Source organism: Pongo abelii, chromosome 10, assembly GCF_028885655.2.
Source record: "Pongo abelii isolate AG06213 chromosome 10, NHGRI_mPonAbe1-v2.0_pri, whole genome shotgun sequence".
Classification (NCBI taxonomy): domain Eukaryota; kingdom Metazoa; phylum Chordata; class Mammalia; order Primates; family Hominidae; genus Pongo; species Pongo abelii.
In genome coordinates this window covers 129953421-129973430 of record NC_071995.2, presented here as the reverse complement: position 1 = coordinate 129973430, position 20010 = coordinate 129953421, and the positions used below count along the sequence as shown (strand labels likewise).

Here is a 20010-nt window from a genome sequence, read left to right as displayed (position 1 = left end):
TTGGTGTAGATCTGCCTTTAGAACCACAGTATGGTTCACATACCCCTCAAATACATCAACACTGAAAATCAACCAACCTGTGGGGGACCCAGAAGAGAGTACCAATGACAGCAGATAAACCTGACTGTGTTCTACGTGATGCTACAGGAACGGAGGCAGAAGAAAGGAGGCAGCTACGGAATGCAGAGAAACGGTATCTTAACTATATGGTGTAAGGCTAAAAGCAGAGAGGATGTGAACAAACACTGTCCCCTCATCAGTACATACGTTCCCACAAGGGTGTGGGTTAGCAATTCTGAACCTGTGTGTGCAGCACATTTATACAAATAAAATTATTGAGAATAATGAGAGACAGGTTTCCTACTTTGGGAGAAAGAAGAACATACAAGGAAAGGCTAAATGAATCCCACAATCTTAGACCAGAAACAGGTATCAGAATGCAATCATAGTTTGCAAAACAGACACACATACAGACACACAGAAAAATGCAGGAAGATGCAGGTGCATGCGTGTGCTTCTGAGAACACACACACACAGATTTCCCGGCTCTATCCACCAAGAGAGAGGACTGAGAACAGTGACGCTCCAGCAGAAATGAGCACGCCTGTTCCTAATCCTGCTTTCTAAATGCCATTCTCCAACCAAAGGCACCAGGGCTCCTCAGGTAAAGAGCCGATTCCATGAGCCCAGCATATCTTTAATGCCTGAATGTAAGGAGGGACTCAAAAAATGAGGGAGGCATCAAAGGAGGCAGAAACCAACTGGACAGAGCTCCTGATGGTCACAGCTGGAACAACGGGAGCAACAGAATCCGTAATGATAGAGCCGGACGGCGCCCTGTGGGATGAAATAGTATCCCTGAGTCATAGCAACACAAGCAACTGAATAAATAAATCATGGTTTGTACTTATCATAGAATTCCAATTAATAAATGCAGAAGGAATGATGGAAATGGAAAGTCATCATTCGGCAAACATTTCGTCAAAATTTTTGCAGGCAAGAGCCATCAGTGGATGTAGAAATTCATGAAGGAAGATGAGCTGAAGGAGGGTTGTGCAGTTTCATGGTATCTCCCCACCACCAAGATATTTATTCTAGGCAAAGGTGAAAACCATCCCTTTACAGTGGGTTCATCTGGCAGACACCACCTCACCCACGCCATCCGAGTGAGCATTACCGGCAACAATGAACATTCACATCCCATACTCGCTATGCTGGAGCCGAATTGCTCCCCGCTAAAGTCACCTGTTGAAGCCCTAACCTCCAGTACCTCAGAACGTGACAGTGTTTGGAGTCAGGGTCTTTGAAGGGGTGATTACGATAAAATGAGGTCATTAGGGTAGGCCCTAATCCAATGTGACCAGTATCCTTATAAGAAGAGATCAGGGCCGAGCGCGGTGGCTCACACCTGTAATCCCAGCACTTTGGGAGGCCGAGGCAGAACTGCCTGAGCCCAGGAGTTCAAGATCAGCCTAAGCAACATAGTGAGATCTCATCTCTACAAATAATTGAAAAACGAGCAGGGCATTGTGATGCATGCCTGAGGTCCCAGATACTCAGGAGGCTGACGCAGGAGGATGGTTTGAGCCCGGCGACCAGGGCTGCAATGAGCCGTGACTGCACCTCTGCACTCCAGCCTGGGCAACAGAGAGAGACTCTGTCTCAAAAAAAGAAAAAATGGAAGATCAGGACACAGACACGCACGAGGGACAACCACTTGAGGACACAGGGAGAAGACACTGTCTGCAAGCCGAGGAGAAAGGCCTTGGGAGAAACCAAACCTACCGACACCTTGATCTTGGATTTCCAACCCCTAGAACGATGAGAAAATAAATGTCTGTTGCTTGGTAGCCCACAGGCCGACTCACACAGCCTGATGCTGCGATAAGAAAGGACCATTTCACTTCTCTGGCATTCTTGTCAAAGACGCACAGCATCGGCCTAATCGGGAGGAAGCATCGGACAGTGCCCAGGGATGCTCCACAAAGCACCGGCTGGGCCACCGCGAAGTGTCAAAGTCATGGGACACAAAGGGAAGCTAAGAACCCATACAGACTGCAGTTGCCTAGGAGACGTGACAACTAAACGCTCTGTGCCGGCCGAGATGAGACCCCGGGACTGAAAAAGAGCTGCAGTTGACGAAACCAACACCATTCAAAAAACGTCTGTCGTTAATATCAGTGTCAATTTACTGGTTTCAATCATTGTACTTAAAAATACCACCGTCAGGGAAGTCGGGTGAATGATCTGTATGTCTGTAGACATACAGGGGAATTCTATACTATTCTTGCCATTTTTTTCTGTAAGTTTAAAATCATTTCAGAATAAAAAGCTTAAAACATTGAGGTTGTAAACTGTTGACCTCCTGGCTGAATGCAACCCACACATAGGGTTTCTTTGACAACACTGGAAACAAATTTGAATTAGCTGCCAACAAGACACATCCAGGGATATAATTTAAAGCCCAGATTCCGGGCTGCTCTTCGAAAGTCACAAGCTGTGGCGATGGTGACACCCCAAGGAGGCCAAAACCCAGCCTGAAGGCACCCTGTGTCCAGGGCTGCTCCTCACACTGGCCATCCCGGGCCTGGCCCCTGAAAGCCACACCTAGAGTAGGGCCTAGTTTGAGGAGGTGCCCAGTCCTGAGGACACAGGTCCCCCGCACTGCACAAGGAGAGAGCCTGAGGGCTTCTTTGCGGTCCAGGGGCCTCAGATCAACGTCCAGCATTCAGCCTTAGCCAGGGCTTCATGTGAGTGCATCCACAGCTCGGGCAACTGCCTCGTTCAGACCCGGCCCATGTCCAGGTGGGCATGGCCAACATTTCAGAGCACTCAGCTTACAGACCTCCCTTTGCCACCAGTGCCTCCGTTTCCCTCCTCAGATCACCAGTGCCCCACTGCGTGTGAGCCTGGGGAACCAAACCTCTTCCCTGACCTCAGCCCTGGGGTGCTATTAGGCATGCATGAGGGGCAGAGCCCTACCCTGGCCGGAGCTTGGGGTCCTGGCCTGGAACATCTCCCTGGAGCACTCCCTGCCCTGGCTGGAGCTCGGGGTCCTTCCCTGGAATATCTCCCTCGAGCACCCCCTCCCCTGGATGGAGCTCGGGGTCCTGCCCCTGGAACTCTCCCTGGAGCACCCTCATTACACTCAGTCCCTTCCAGAATTTGTGACAGCCTGAGCGATGGCCTGGCTTTGGGACTGACTGACATTCAGGTGGAGCTGAGGCTGTCTGATGAGCAAATTTTTGACAACAGCAATCAAACTGACAGCACTGGGCTCTTTGCAATACGTATTTTTGGTGCTTATTCTAATTCTAAAATTTCCCAAGACTCTGCTTCGCTCATTCCTTGCTCCCTTCTAAGGAAAAAGGTTTCATCTTCATTGACCTGGGAAATTGACATTTCAATGTTGATTTAAAACTTCAGATTTCGATTGAATGCAGTGAGCAATTTTGACTGAAGAGAACACTGCAGATTCTGATCAATCGTCATGTCAAAAACCCCTGGCATCCTAGGGTGGTGTGTGGGCACCATCCCTGTCCAGACCCTCAGTGGAACTGCTGGAAAGGCCTCCTGAGTAGCCCTGGGTGAGGCACCCTGGAGACCCGCTCTGCCCAACAGCATAGCCTGAGCTGCAGAAGGTCTCAGCCCACTGGGTGCCCCTAGAGCTGGGTGGGACAGTGGCCAGAGGTCAGGGTGACCAAGGAGGAGCAGCAGGAGCCAGTCCACCAGAGGCCACTGCTGAGTCGGCCCAAGGTCAGGGTCTGAATCTGGATTATTTGATAGTTTGGGGAGCAAATAATGTTAAAAAGCAAAATCCTGCAGAGGCGTCTGTGCAGGGCTCTGAAGTGTGCACACCTGGGCACAGGCTGGGCCACCACGGCTGTTCTGAACCAGACACCTACGAGTCTGTGCCCCGGCGTCGCTGAGACGCTGCCTGTCATGTCCCCAGGCCCCAACCGGGCTCCTGCCCCCACCTGCAGGACCTCACAGAACCAGAATAAGCTTTGGGCCCTGGAAGCCAAAAGCAAAGTCCCTCTCAAACACCTTGGTCTGTCCTGAAAGAAAATGACTGAGCGTATTGAGAAAGGATGGTGGAAATGAAACGGCTGTGCTTTGAGAAAGAAGTTCCACGAGAATGTCAACGCCTCTGCTAACAGAAATGATCCAATGGTGCCATTAAACAGCGTTAAGCAGAATACGTTTATTTGCCCTTCGTGTGTAAAAGCAAAACCCTCCACATATCAGGGAGGTGGGCTCTTTTCTATTTCATTTTGCACCGGTCATAACTGACTCAAGGTGGTTTCCTAAGAAAATAGAAGAGCAGGATTTTTTAACATACGGGTGCTCGTGGCCTGAAGTCAGTGAATGATGGCGCAGCACGAGGGAAGCGCTGAGCCAGGCGGCCGACCCGAGGTGGAGCTTCCGTCTCCTCCCATTGGTGGACCCTCTCGGTGGGAAACCGCTGGGATGAGCCGATCTCTAAGACTAAGGTTCACCAGGCACCACAGGGGGCGTCCTCCACAGCAGGGGCACGGCGGGATTTAACCAAAACCCGAGCCGATGCCCCTCATCCCGGGGTGAAGGGTCAGCCCTGCGGACGCCTGGGAGCGCGCGGGCGTCAGCCCTGCAATCTAACCGCGTAGCCGTGATTCAGTTTACTGCCACCCTGCCTTCCGGGGAGCTGGAGGGGTGGGAGAGGAGGGCGCTGCCTGGGCGGGAGAGCAGACAGGCATGAGGCCCCTGGGCGAGGCACCCCGGAGACCCGCTCTGTGCAGGAGAGGGACAACCGGTACCAGACAAAACAAATCACTTTCCACTTTCCAAATTCCAGAGCTCCTACCTGCCAGCCTAGCAAGGATGCGATGTGGGTGTGTGTGTGTGGGGGGGGGGGGTGTGGTGTACTGAGGCTGGGTATGTGCACGTATGTGCCCATATGGGTGCTGGATGCAGGTACATGCACTGGGTGTGTACTGAGTACGTGTCTGTGCTGGGTGTGTGTGTACTGAGTGTGTGAGCACAGGGTGTGTGTATACTGACTGTGTGTGTGCCTGTGCTGGGCGTGGTGCACTGGGTATGTGTGGACTGGGTGTTTGTGCACTGGGTGTGTCTGTGATGGGTGTGTGTGTACTGAGTGTGTGAGCACTTGGGTGTGTCCGTGCTGGGTGTGTGTACTGGGTGTGTGTGCACTGGGTGTTTGTGTCTGTGTTGTGTGTGTCTGTGCTGGGTCTGTGTGCACTAGGTGTGTTTGTGTGCTGGGTGTGTCTGTGCTGGATGTGTGTGCACTGGATGTATGTCTGTGCTGGGTGTGTCTGTGCTGGGTGTGTGTGGACTGAGTGTGTGTGGACTGGGTGTGTGTACTGAGTGTGTGTGGAGTGAGCGTGTGTGCACTGGGTGTGTGTGTCTGTGCTGGGTGTGTGTGGACTCGGTGTGTGTGGACTGAGTGTGTGTGGACTGGGTGTGTGTGGACTGAGTGTGTGTGTCTGTGCTGGGTGTGTGTGGACTGGGTGTGTGCAGACTGAGTGTGTGTGTCTGTGCTGGGTGTGTGTGGACTGGGTGTGTGTAGACTGGGTGTGTGTGGACTGTGTGGACTGAGTGTATGTGGACTGGGTGTGTGTGGACTGTGTGCATGTGCATGTATGCGTATGTGTGTGCATGTGTGCCTGTGCAACCTCACTGAGTGTGTGGCCCCCTGCAGCCCTGGCACTCAAGCTGTGCTCTCATCTCCTGCCTCCCCTCTTTGCCCGTGCCCTCCCCTCTCCACTTGCCCCCGCCTCACCTTCTGGGATGATCCCTGACTCCTGCTCTTCAACGTCCCTCAGCCCCTGTGGTCGGCTGTGATTCACAGTGCCCGCCTCACTCACAAGGACAGCTTCAACCTCAGAGCACAGAGAGGTTCCAGAGTCCTTCAGAAGAAGCCTCCTGCCTTTACAGACTTTTTTTTTTTTTGAGACAGAGTCTCACTCTATAGCACAGGCTGGAACGCACTGGCGCGATCTCTGCTCGCTGCAACCTCTGCCTCCCGGGTTCAAGTGATTCTCCTGCCTCAGTCTCCCAAGTAGCTGGGATTACAGGCTTGTGCCACCATGCCCGGCTGATTTTTGTATTTTTAGTAGAGACGGGAATTCACCATGTTGGTCAGGCTGGTTTCGAACTCTGACCTCAGGTGATCCGCCCACCTTGGCCTCCCAAAGTGCTGGGATGAAAGGCTGAGCCACTGCGCCCAGCTACAGACTCTTGACTACAGGCTTGACACGCCTCGGGGCAGCACTGCCCTACCCTCAAGCCCAGAAGCTGCAAGTGTCTCTGCTGCATGTTACAGCCACATTTCCAAACACAGGCTGAGCCCGTGGAGCACACCCTCACTGACGTCACGGCAGAGGGGACAGCCTGTGCAGGGGACCAGGATTCTCTCCATACAAAGAGAAGACACAAATGTCAACTGCACAACTGCAAGACAGGGCACTGACTCCAGCACAGCACTCACCCAACAAGCATCTCCTGAGCCTCCACTCAGTGCCAAGGCTCGCTGTGGGCAGGTGGGGAAGGGCAGTGGGCTCCATGCTGGATCTGGCAGCCTCTGAGAAGCTGCAGGCCATTTAAGGGATTACTGATTAGCACAAATGATTATAGCGTACAGAGCTGAGACTCTGTGCTAATGCAGTGCAAAGATGGCATGGAGGGAGGTTCCCTTCTGTGCAGGCCGCAGAGGGCTTGGAGGAGAGAAGGCTCCTCCTGAGATGGGTGAACTCAGACAGCAGAGGTGTGGGAGAGGCCGACCAGGCACAGGGAACAGCACCAGCAATGACAGCAGCTGCCTGCTGGGCTTGGAAGGAGAGCCAGAGGTGCAGATGGAAAGCCAGACGGGAAGGGTCTGCTAGAGATCTGCCGACAGGCCGAGTGTAAATTCTCCTTCAGGGAACCTTGAGAACCAGAAGATCTCTGAATAGGTAAGTAGCACCACCTGATCTGTGTGTTTGAAAATACATCTGTAAACTGTGGGGAGAATGGAGCAGACAGAACACGAGGAGGCTGCTGGTCCAGGTGGTGAGAAGTCACTGGGAAGGAGAGGGACACTGGGGAGGGGTGGAGGAAGCAAGGCAGGGGACACACTGAAAACCGGCTCATGGCTGGTCACCTGCAGAGAGGAAGGGCAAGGAGCTTGAGGTGACCAGTCTCATCTCCAATCCCCTCTCCATCTCCATTCCCATCTCCATCTCCAACTCCATCTCCATCTCCAACTCCAGTCCCCTCTCCATCTCCATTCCCATCTCCATCTCCATCTCCAATTCCAGTCCCCTCTCCATCTCCCTTCCCATCTCCATCTCCATCTCCAACTCCAGTCCCCTCTCCATCTCCATCTCCATCTCCAACTCCAGTCCCCTCTCCATCTCCATTCCCAACTCCATCTCGATCTCCAATTCCAGTCCCCTCTCCATCTCCATTCCCATCTCCATCTCCATCTCCAACTCCAGTCCCCTCTCCATCTCCATCTCCATCTCCAATTCCAGTCCCCTCTCCATCTCCATTCCCATCTCCATCTCCATCTCTGTCTCCAATTCCAGTCCCCTCTCCATCTCCATTCCCATCTCCATCTCCATCTCCATCTACAACTCCATCTCCATCTCCAACTCTAGTCCCCTCTTCATCTCCATCTCCGTCTCCATCTCCAACTCCAGTCCCCTCTCCATCTCCATCTCCATTCCCATCTCCATCTCCATCTCCAATTCCAGTCCTCTCTCCATCTCCATTCCCATCTCCATCTCCATCTCCAACTCCAGTCCCCTCTCCATCTCCATCTCCAATTCCAGTCCCCTCTCCATCTCCATTCCCATCTCCATCTCCATCTCTATCTCCAATTCCAGTCCCCTCTCCATCTCCATTCCCATCTCCATCTCGATCTCCAATTCCAGTCCCCTCTCCATCTCCATTCCCATCTCCATCTCCATCTCCAACTCCAGTCCCCTCTCCATCTCCATCTCCATCTCCAATTCCAGTCCCCTCTCCATCTCCATTCCCATCTCCATCTCCATCTCTGTCTCCAATTCCAGTCCCCCTCCATCTCCATTCCCATCTCCATCTCCATCTCCATCTACAACTCCATCTCCATCTACAACTCTAGTCCCCTCTTCTTCTCCATCTCCGTCTCCATCTCCAACTCCAGTCCCCTCTCCATCTCCATCTCCATTCCTATCTCCATCTCCGTCTCCAATTCCAGTCCTCTCTCCATCTCCATTCCCATCTCCATCTCCATCTCCAACTCCAGTCCCCTCTCCGTCTCCATCTCCAATTCCAGTCCCCTCTCCATCTCCATTCCCATCTCCATCTCCATCTCTATCTCCAATTCCAGTCCCCTCTCCATCTCCATTCCCATCTCCATCTACAACTCCATCTCCATCTACAACTCTAGTCCCCTCTTCATCTCCATCTCCACCTACATTCCCATCTCCGTCTACAACTCCATCTCCATCTACAACTCTAGTCCCCTCTTCATCTCCATCTCCACCTCCATTCCCATCTCCATCTCCATCTCCAACTCCATCTCTATCTCCAACTCCAGTCCCCTCTCCATCTCCATTCCCATCTCCATCTCCAGCTACAACTCTAGTCCCCTCTTCATCTCCATCTCCATTCCCATCTCCATTTCCATCTCCATTCCCATCTCCATCTCTATCTCCAACTCCAGTCCCCTCTTCATCTCTATCTCCATCTCCATTCCCATCTCCATCTCCATCTCCAACTCCATCTCTATCTCCAACTCCAGTCCCCTCTTCATCCCCATCTCCATCTCTGTCTCCATCTCCAGTCCCCTCTCCAACTCCATGTCCATCTCCAACTCCAGTCCCCTCTCCATCTCCATCTCCAGTCCCCTCTCCATCTCCATCTCCAGTCCCCTCTTCATTTCCATCTCCATCTCCATTCCCATCTCCATCTCCATCTACAACTCTAGTCCCCTCTTCATCTCCATCTCCATCTCCATCTCCATTCCCATCTCCATCTCCATCTCCATCTCCAATTCCATCTCCATCTCCAAATCTAGTTCCTTCTTCATCTCCATCTCCAACTCCAGTCCCATCTCCATCTCCATCTCCATCTCCATTCCCATCTCCATCTCCATCTCCAATTCCATCTCCATCTCCAAATCTAGTTCCTTCTTCATCTCCATCTCCAACTCCAGTCCCCTCTTCATCTCCATCTCCAACTCCAGTCCCCTCTTCATCTCCATCTCCAGTCCCCTCTCCATCTCCATCTCCAGTCCCCTCTCCATCTCCATCTCCAGTCCCCTCTTCATCTCCATCTCCATCTCCAGTCCCCTCTCCATCTCCATTCCCATCTCCATCTGCATCTCCAACTCCAGTCCCCTCTCCATCTCCATTCCCATCTCCATCTCCAGTCCCCTCTCCAACTCCATTCCCATCTCCATCTGCATCTCCAACTCCAGTCCCCTCTCCATCTCCATCTCCAACTCCAGTCCCATCTCCATGTCCAGTACCATCTCTTGACTGCCCCAGCTCACCCAGCAGCACAAGCATGTGGGCCCCTCCCAGGTGGGGCAGAAACACAGTCACTCCGGAAAGAACAGGAGCACCCACCCAGGTATGCGCACAGAGTCGGCCTTGGCCATAAAGCAGAGCCAAACAGAATGAAATAGAAAATCCTGCCAGGAAACGCCTTTAGTGTTAATCCTGACCAATAACACAGTGAGTTCTTTAATAAACACTTTAAAAAATCTCACCCTTTGAGTGTCACATCAACACCATACCTCCTGACATGAACCTGGAGTGGGGAACAGTGCATGTGTTTTTTAAAGAACGGCAGCATTATACTCTGGTTGCTCCTCAGATTGTATACATCTTTTGCCTTTTACTAAAGAACGGCAGCACATCAGTATCCCCAATGTCTCTGTCAGTCCTACTCACTGCCAAAAACAAACGACATGTGGAGAGGAGAGCGGTTATGAAGCATCAGGACCAACAGCTTATCACGCAATGCCTGAAGCATAAAAATGGTTTTTCCTGAGCTCTGAAGCATGTTTCTCTCTAACAGAACACAGTGCTGCATCTTGCTGATGGCTAACACACATGGTAACTGCGATGGCCAAGGTACCCCCCTCCTCCAGTAAGGACACTTGTTATAAATGAGGAAGATCTCCACACACGTCTAGGAGAGCCACCTCGAAGCCTCTTCCCCAACATCGACACCGCGCGGCCAGCCCAGGCTATGCGAGGGGCCTCCCACTGCAGCTCAGAAACAAAGGCCCAAGAAAAGGAGCTCCAGGGAGAGGAAGATTCCAGTTCGGGCCGGCACCAAGGCTGTTGGAGATTCTTTATGCAAGCACACAGACAACCCAACATTCTTCAGTGTGAAACCAGATCAAAGGCGGCAACAAGGGTGAAGGCACCGCCACTCACCAATCTGTGCTTGAGGTGGACCGTAATGAGCGGAGAGCCCGACAGGTTCTGAGACAGGGTGGGCGGAGGGGACACCTCCAGGGAAATCAGGTGGCTGGTGGCGAACAGCAGGTAGTCCTGGTGATGCATGGCCTCCGCGATCCTTGGGAAGAGACAGAAATCGTTACAAAATGGGAACCGCAGGGGAGCAGCACATAGCTAGAATCTGGGCTGGGAGCCAGCGCTCCACCCAAAACTATTGAGACGGAAATCTTCTTTGGATGAAGATTTGGTTTCTTTCATTCAGCTCCAGCTGCTCTCCTTCAAGATGTGAAGCCAGTACCTGCAGGCGAGTTCAACTATTCTGTGTTTTAACTCTGTCCCTTGAATTCTCATCTTCAATACGTGCTCTCATTAAGGTCTGATACCAGGACCAAGAGGTGAGACAGAGCCCTTGACCTCAAAGAGTTTATAAGAAAAGTGAGATGGCCCAGGAAGCATGGATGAGCAGAAATGCTCAAAACAACAGGGCATGAATCTCAGCAATTCCACTTAATCAGCTGTGTGACTTTGGGCAGGTAACTCACCCTGTCTGAATGTCAATTTCCCTGATTATAGGATGGTGCAGTGGCCATCTGCTGTTTTGCCCACCCAGTATTCATTCATCATTTTCCTGATCAAAGCACCTGCATTCCCCTCTAGGTGGCCATCCCTTTCTCCGTTCACAGCCCATACAGCCTTGAGTTGACTCTATCTTGGCTCAGGAGGGAGCCCTGGTATCTGGGTCTGGATCAGTCAGTGCACTGCAGCCCTCAGGCCACGGGGACCATTTAGGAATGACACCCAATCCAGTCAAATCCTAGGAGATGCCACAAGGCGAAGTGGGGGGAGAATGTGGGCTCAAAGACCCTCATTCTCCCTGCCAGACTTCTCCTCATGCCCTGAGGCACGAGGCCCTGGGAGCTGCTTGCAATCATGAGGAGCGAGACTGACTGAGAAGGGAATTGCTGAGAGATGGAGACCAGCGACATCAATGGGATGCTGGATCGAGCTGCTCCTGAAGCCAGCTGCCTGCGGAGCTCTCGGCTTACATGATCCAATAAATTCCCCCTTTGCCTAAAACTGTTTAAGATGGGTTTTCCGCCCCTGGCAGCCCAATCTAAAGGAGCCTAACTGATGTCTACAGTGGCTGTCTCATGGGTTTATGAGCTTGAAAATATATTCAGGGCCAGGAAGAGGGTGAGGGAAGCCAGGTACCTGAAGGGCAAGATTGAAGAAGGTGCTCACACTGGGCACGACCCCAAGGGGGACCGGCTCCTTTAATTTTGTGCCCTCAGCCCATTTGCCTGATTTGATCCCAGCCCTGCCCGGCACACAGCAGGTCACCAAGTATCTGTTCCATGAATTTGAATTTGGGGTGACTACACAAAGATGCCTGAGATGTGCTGTCACCAGGCCCCCCGCAGTCACCCAGCCGTCTGCTTCTGTGTGGGCCTCACCCGGGTCCTGTGCACCTCCCCCGTCCACCATCCAAAGCGCTGACCGACAGAGGAACCTGCAGGTCCCTGTTTCGACACCCACTGAACCACCTTTGGGACATCCCACAGGGCCCTGGGAGCTGGGGGCACCGTATTTTTCCTCCCTCAACTTGTTTTTCCTTCTAACTAGATTCAAACACCATGTTCAGTGACCATGCCTGGGATGAGCGGTGGGGCTCATGGAGCAGGAGCATGTCCCCCCTCACCCCTGGCCTCTGCACTGTCTCCTTACACACATCCCTGAAAAAGAGCAGGCCTCCAAGAAGCACGCAGAATTATTCCTGGAATTGTAAATACAAAGTGTTTACAAAGATGGCGTCATAGAGAATGAACACCCTGTCTGTTCTCGCAGAAGCGACTTCCTGCAGATCATCACCAGTTCACAGGGTCTGGAGCAAACCAGGGGCATCGATTCTCAGGCCTGTGAGTAACAACAGACGTGACTGCTCGACTTGGCGATTCCTCTATGTGACCATGTTATTGATCCAAGCCCAAAGTCCAGATGACACATGTGGAATAAAACACAAACTTAAAAAAAAAAAAATGAAAAGAAAGCATCACCCTAGGTCCATGTGTCTCAACCATTTTTCTCATTATAGCCCCTCTGAAGAGGCTTTTTAGACATTTTTTTCTAATAAACTTGCCCAGAAAGTTTTAGTCCCACAGAAATACAAGCTGTGTTTACGTACAGAACGTACAGAAACATTCCACTCTGCAGAGCTGCAGACCCGGGTAGTATCTCAGATGTTTCCCTGGAAGAACAACATTCACCTTCTGAGAACATTCACCACTGGGCATGCGTGGGCTCAGCCCCCACCGCAGAAAGTGAAGGTGGGCTCGAGGTCGCAGAAAGTGAGGGGGGACCAAGGCAGAGCCCCGCGGCGCCCAGCCTGACGCGCTCAGCAGAACCTTGGCCCGCCCCGCACGTGACTCCAGGGCCCTAAGACGTGTGGTGCGTTCGCTTCAGCCAGGAGCCTGGTTCTCACTTTCTGTGCCCAGTGCCCTGATGCTTGTGGCCTTTTCTGCAGAGCTCCATGAACTCAACACATGTGCACATTTCCACCAAACACGTTGGAAAAACCACGTTTATAGCAACACGTAGGGCTGTGCCATTAGCCGGAACAGAAAGTCGCAGCTGTGGGCTTCAGGCCCTAAACACGCAGCATGATTCGCCCCTTGACTTTCCCTCCGTGGACATTTCCTGATGGTGCAACCGGTGGTCATCATCTCCCTCCGAGAACAGAAGTTCCCTTGGGGCCCGGATGCTTTCCTATTGGGTTCACTGCTCTCCCCCGCTCCCAGAACCACGCCTGACACAGTGGGTGCTCAGCACACACGTGAGTGAGTGAGTAAGTGAGTGGATGAATCTACTCACAGGCAAGCAGCGATGACTTAGATCCATTTCTTAGGAAAAACATGAGGAAACCATTAAGTGAGAACCTTCTATGAACACAAATGATATGAAAGCCAATCTGGAGTGGTTTCCTGGATTCCGCTCCAGGAACACGTGGCCTCCACCAGGCCTAGTTTGGTAATCAGTGCGACGCCAGACGTCGGCCAAGTCAAGATGAGAATGGGGCCAGACGCCTCCTTAGGAGCATTTTCCTCTGGTAAAGGTGGGGACAGAGGCGAGGTGGGGCAGGGGTGAGGTGGGGCAGGGGCTGTGCTGGCTTTTCCTCTGCCCCTTATACCCCGTCTCCATCCACCCCGTCCTGTGCCCATCAGCCAGGCTCTGGGCTCTCTGCCTTCAGTGCTCAGCAAAAGGGAAGCCCCAGAAAGGGGTCAGAGGGCGTCGGAGCAGACAGTGGGGCCAGGATTCTCACTTCCCTCAGCCCACCAGGGCACAGTCGCTGCCCGGGGGCCCCTCCATCTCTGCCCAGGCATGGTGCTCTCCCCTGCCTGGCTGGCCCTGGAGAACACAGCGTGCCCCCATTCTTGTTCCTGGCCCGTGACTGTGCCGTCCCCCAGAGCTCTCCACTCCTGATTGCACCTTTGCAAATCCTCCTTCCTTCAATGTGCCCCAAGTTACTACCTGGCCCCACGGAGCCCCACCGACGGTCAGGCTCTGCGGGCCTTCACCCCATGCAGCACACCTGAGCCAAAGCCACGCTGATGCTCCACCTTCCGTTACACAAAGAGGGAACTTAAAAGTTATGTGAGGCCTCAGAGAAGTGCTGAAATCTACGAGGAGACACAGAGACTTCCCAGTATGTGCAGGAGACCGGCTTGGGAACTCAATCCAAAGAAGTCAGACCAAGTGGAGTAAGAAAAAGGGCTGTTATTAGGTTATTTGGAGAATTATCAAGTCCCCACAGTTACCATGTCGCATTGGGGAGTGAACAAACATTGCAAATGAAAATATTCCCTGGTAAAGGAACTCCTTGATAACTGGCTCCTGCTGACACATGCCTGTGTGCTCAAGGAATCCCCTCATCCATCCATCACACGCTGCTTGTCACCCTCCCTCAGCGCAAGAATTCAACGCCACCCTGGGAACACAGTGTGAAGGAAACTCCAAATCTTGCCAACGAGGCGGCACATGGCGGCATCTCTGAGTGTGATCTTGGGTGACGGTGAATTCTTGAAGGAGACCCGAGCCCCTGACTGATGCAAACAGCAGAAGGAGAGAGCATTGAGGGTGATAGGCGACTTCCTCAGCGCCGATGCTGCCCAGGTGACGTTGTTCTCTGTTTCGAGCAGTACTGCAGCCAGGGCCTTTCAGAAAGGACAGCAACAGCCACAATTCCTGCCCATGCCAGGAACCCCTACAGCTTTGCACTGTTAAATAGTCAAACCTGCAGGAAATTTGCCAGAAAACAGTACAATGCATACGCTTCACCTACACTCTCAGCTCTTATCATTGGCCATGTTCACTTTCTCTGGCATGGTCACACTCGCACTTGACACACACACACACCACACACATACATGCAGGTATACACACATACCACACACGTACATGCACATGTACACACATACAACACACAAATGCACACACGTGCATTTGCATGCCCACAGCACACACAACACACATGCACATATGTGCACACATAATGCACATACACCACACAAGCACATACATGCACATGCACCTGTGTGCACACACACACCACACAAATACACACACACATGCACCTTTCCTTTCTGCTGAAGCACTAGCGGTGTGTTGCAGGCATCACAGCATACTCCATCTCTACCACGTGTCTCCTAAAAATGGAGACTGCCTCCTACATAACCATCAAACAAGGATCACACTCAGAAATTTAACGAGGACTCCACAAGATGCTCTAATGCACAGCCCAGAGTCAACTGCACACAACCCCCACCGTCACTCACTTCCTCCAGAACTCCACTTCTCTCAACCCAGGAACGTGCATTAGCTTAGGCACGAACCTCTTTAGTCTCCCCCAGTCCGGAACTGCCCAACTTCTGCCTTGCAGTGCAAACCACAGCAGCACACGCCACCCCCTAGTTCAGCTGTGTCTCACTGCTTCCTCGTGAGGGGCGTCAGGCCATGCATCTGACAGGAGTATGCCATAGGAGGCATGGATGTCTCCCCATGATGTGACAGCAAGAGACACGGGCCCACGTGTCCCACGTTGATAATGTTGAATGTGGCCACCTGGCTGCAGGGGTGCGGCCAACATTCCCATCACCAGGCACCCTCTGACCTGGTACAGCTAGGACTCTGCAGGTCGGTGAGGTCCCCCGCCCCGCAACCCTGCTCCCGCTGGTGTGCACATCCACTGATAGCTTCTGCCTGGGTCAGTTACTACACTGAGGACTGCAGAACCATGACCTGCTGGTTCCATCGGTGCTCTGTGTTACTCTATAGTGACTAAGGACACACGCTGAGCCGGGTCCACCTCCCCACTCATCTTTCTCGAGCACCTGTGAGTCCCTCACAGCCTGGGGAGAGGCCCTTCCCTCTGTGGGCTGTGGCTTCCATCTTCACAGGAGGAGTGGGAACAGGCCAGTCTCAGCCCCGTCCACCTGGAGGAACCGGCCGTCCCGGTGCTGGCTGGGCCTAGCACGAGCACCCATAAAAGCTGAACGGTCTCCATCATTACGGGGCCAGGCAGCGAGTGAGACTCAAAGGATCCTAGGGGTACAGGCAGCCTGGCAGGAAGCAGCTAAGCCCCCACCGGGCCGTGGGTGGTCAGATATCATCCCCTCAGTCATCACAGGAGCCCTGGAATGGTCTGCCTGGGGATGGCTGTGGAGACAAAAGTTCCTTCCAGCCCAGGCCCCACCCTTTGTGCACTCAGACTCACATACTGACTTAGACCCTCACCCTCATCCCTGAAGAAGAAATTAAAGGACACTACGGCACCAAAGCATCCTTTCATCCTCACGACACACTGCGGACGTATGAGGATGACAGCGCACAATACAAAGACAGAGGGAAGTCCACTGCAGGCTGGCAGGAACCCGGCATATGCACGCGCATACATGCACTGCCCGCACGGCGGCTGCACTAACCTGCTTCTCATCGTGCCCAGCATTTGATAATTACCTCAAAGGCAAAATGGCGCAAATGCCCAATCAGCTTACAAAATCACAAAAGCAAGCACTTGTATGTCATGTTTAAGAATACCAAGCCCTACTTACACCATTAACTCATTCAGTCCTCCTGGCAACCCTCAGAAATCAGTGCTATTATTACTTCTGTTTTAAGAGGAGAACACAGGCCTCCAGGCTGAAGTCACTTGCCCAGGGTTACACAGATAAGGAGGGCACCTGTGAACCAAACTCTTTGTCCCCTCCACTTCCATCCACCTCTTCTGCTACAGGTACAAGGTACACAGGAACAATGTAACAAGTACAGAGACTTTCCTGGATGAGCTGTTTGCGTGATCTTTTTCCACGTTAATTTTGATGACAAGGCATCTTTGCACTAAGTGCTGAAGAGAACTTCACCTGAGCTGAAGATCCAACTTCACTGCAAATGAAAAACATGTTCCATTGCTTCACAGCAATTCTGTTTTGGCTTCAGCACGTAAATGTGCTGCTGATGGAACTTGTTGTGGGGCTGATGTCAATGCTGACGAACCAGGGATGACTTGCCTGTCCAATTTCCAGGCCCTCGGTTTGCAGGGGGAAGTCAGAGTTAGCTGCATTGTTCTGGGACACAGTGCCTGAATCCTGGGGCTCCAGTGTCCCGTCTGCAGACACCTGGGTCCGTGAGGACAGCAGAGGGAGAGTGAAGGCTGAGGCCCTGGGGACAGGCGAGACAGACTGTCTTCTATCTGCAAGGCTGTGGGCTCCCCAGAGCAGGCCCTGCCAGCCTCTCCTCTGCCCATCCCTGCCAGCGCTGATCTAATGGAGGGTCTGGCAAAGATCTGCAAACTGCAGCTCTTGGGCTGGCTGCCTGGTTTTGTAAATAAAGCTGTATTGGAAGGCAGCCACTCCCCCGTTCCCCCACGTAGTGTCCTGGCTGCCTTCACCCTGCGAGGGCAGAGTTCTGGAAAGCCAAGGCAATTTACAAGCTGGCCCTTCATGAAAGAGCTGGCTGACACCTGGCTGGAGTCAGATTCTGGTGGTCACAGTGAATTGCCCCTGGAATGTGTGCACCCTGCATCTGGAAGCAACCCTCCCGCCTTTGTGAAGTTGTGGGCCATGGCACGGATGCCGCTTTCCCACGCAGGTTCTCACTGTGGCCGCACAAGGCACAGCGACACCTCACAAATGCATGTCTCATACATTTCACAGCAAGGCCAGTTTTGTGGTGGAAACTTCAGCAGGAGGGGCCAAGGAAGGGTCAACTTTTCATTCACTATCTTGGAAAGATCTCCCCAAATAACTGAGATGGCATCTTTTTGAGGAAAATAGATTGCATTTTTCTTTGACCATTTTCCTGAAGAATTTTGGAATCACACATAAAGAGTGGCGGGCCCCCCACTTTCTTTCATTAGGAGGAAATTGGTAAGCATGCAGGCTTTCCCTGAGAAATCTGACCCAGAAGATGGTGTTTCCTCCAGATCACAAAATCGCGACTACATTCCTCAGGAAAGAGGCACACCCTCCCCTCCCTCCTCATTTCCGTCGTCCTCCCCACCCTCGCCACCCCCCTCGCGGTCCCCACCCTCCTTGCTCTCCTTCTGGGTTCTCAGGACCCAAACCCACATGAAGCGATGCTGCAGGAGCCAGCTCTGCTCCTATGGAGGGGGCCTGTCTGGAGGACAGCAGAGGCAGGGGACAGACAGAGCAGGTCTAGACGGCATCCTCGGGGTCCCCGGGTCCAGCCATGACTGAGGCCCACCTGCTCCTCACTTTTCAGTCCCCTGAGCCCTCAGTTTCCTGGCCTTCCACTTAAGCTGATGTGAAATGGCTTTGCCCATCTGTGTGTTTGCCCATGACTGACACAGACAGGTCTGTTGTCTTCCATTCCAAAGCAGTGGAAACTGAGGCTCAGAGAGGTTAAGTCCCTTGCCCAAGGTCACACAATTCGGTCCAGGCGGGTGGGTAGGGTCTCCTAGCCTGTGCTCCTGACCTCCACTCCGCCAACCTGGCCCCGGGCCTGCAGTTCCCGAGTGGCCTTCAAAACGCTGCACGTTTCCTTGCCTGAGCGGTGAAGCGCCCGGTACTCATGTCCAGAGTTTTCAAACAGTGTTGTGCATGCGTGTGACCCCGTGTGGGGTGGGCATCCCTGTGGCCAACCACCCAGCAAACCCACGCACACCCACGCCCCTGAGCTGGGCACCCCCGAGACTCACTTGGTGTGGGCAGGCCAGATGTTGTTCAGGTAGTAGTGCATGCTGTGGTACAGCAGACCCACGACGGTGCTCCAGGCTGCAGAGAGAGCAGAGGGGCAGGCGCTGTCAGCGCTCCAGGCCACGGGCAAGAAAAATACCAAGCCCCACGCCCTGCCATGCGTGGTGCCGCCCCTCACTCCCAAGAACCCTCTGGGGAGAAGGAAGTGAAGGACACTCGGGCAGAACTTGCAAGGACAAAGACTCTGCGGCAACTCAGCAGCGTGACAGTGGCTCCCTGCTCCATCCCCTGAGCCAGCTCCAGACATGTGGAGGCTGAAACCCCCCAGGGAGGCCAGGCTCACCCAGGGCATCCCACGGTCTCAGAGCCCCTGCAGGGAGGGCCAGGATCACCCAGGGCATCACACGGTCTCAGAGCCCCTGCAGGGAGGGCCAGGCTCACCCAGGGCATCCCACGGTCTCAAAGCCCCTGCAGGGACAGCCAGGATCACCCAGGGCATCACATGGTCTCAGAGCCCCTGCAGGGAGGGCCAGGCTCACCCAGGGCATCCCACGGTCTCAGAGCCCCTGCAGGGAGGGCCAGGCTCACCCAGGGCATCACACGGTCTCAGAGCCCCTGCAGGGAGGGCCAGGCTCACCCAGGGCATCACACGGTCTCAGAGCCCCTGCAGGGAGGGCCAGGCTCACCCAGGGCATCACACGGTCTCAGAGCCCCTGCAGGGAGGGCCAGGCTCACCCAGGGCATCACACGGTCTCAGAGCCCCTGCAGGGAGGGCCAGGCTCACCCAGGGCATCACACGGTCTCAGAGCCCCTGCAGGGAGATGGCCCCTGCAAGTCAACGGGGGGCAGTGCCAGCCTCCAGCCTTGCCCCACGAGTGCGTCCCGTCTGCCCTCCGCACGCAGAGGATTTAGGGCACCACTGAGTGAGGCAGAATGCAGGTTTTCAAGGGGGCAGCAGCCACCGGGACGTCTGTATGCCTTCGCCTGGCCACACCTCTATTATATCCAGCTATGAAGCGGGGTCACGTGTGCTCTTGCTATTTCACTCCATGGCTCGGCCACAGCTCTGCCAGGATTGGAAATCAGGGCACTCCCAGCAGATCACGCGGCCAGGAGATGCTGGTGGATGTCGCACCATCCCTGGGCCCTCCCTGCTGATGCTGGTGGAAGGTGGCATCGTCCCTGGGCCCTTCCCTTGGCTTCTGGGGTAGGGACATCCCTGCCTCTGCCCTAGGAGCAGGGCACACCTGACATCATGCTAGGTGAGGACAGGGCAGAGAACCAGTCAGGGCACCTTTCCCACAGACAATCAAGATGGTGGTGGGTGCAGAGACAAGCTCCCCACTGCAGAGGGAGATGTCTGATCA

At 53.6% G+C, this 20010-nt stretch overlaps 1 protein-coding gene across 2 annotated transcripts in view; it reads right to left on the bottom strand.

Moving 5' to 3' along the window:
* ADGRD1 (adhesion G protein-coupled receptor D1) overlaps positions 1-20010 on the bottom strand; it is a 185927-nt gene that overhangs the window by 114968 nt on the left and 50949 nt on the right. For both annotated transcript variants that reach the window (XM_024256382.2, XM_024256383.2), the window contains 2 exons: positions 18646-18721; positions 10413-10554 (listed from right to left, as the gene is read on the bottom strand). In XM_024256382.2, the coding sequence (XP_024112150.2) occupies positions 10413-10554; positions 18646-18721 (218 nt within the window). The remainder of the gene's footprint in view (positions 1-10412; positions 10555-18645; positions 18722-20010) is intronic.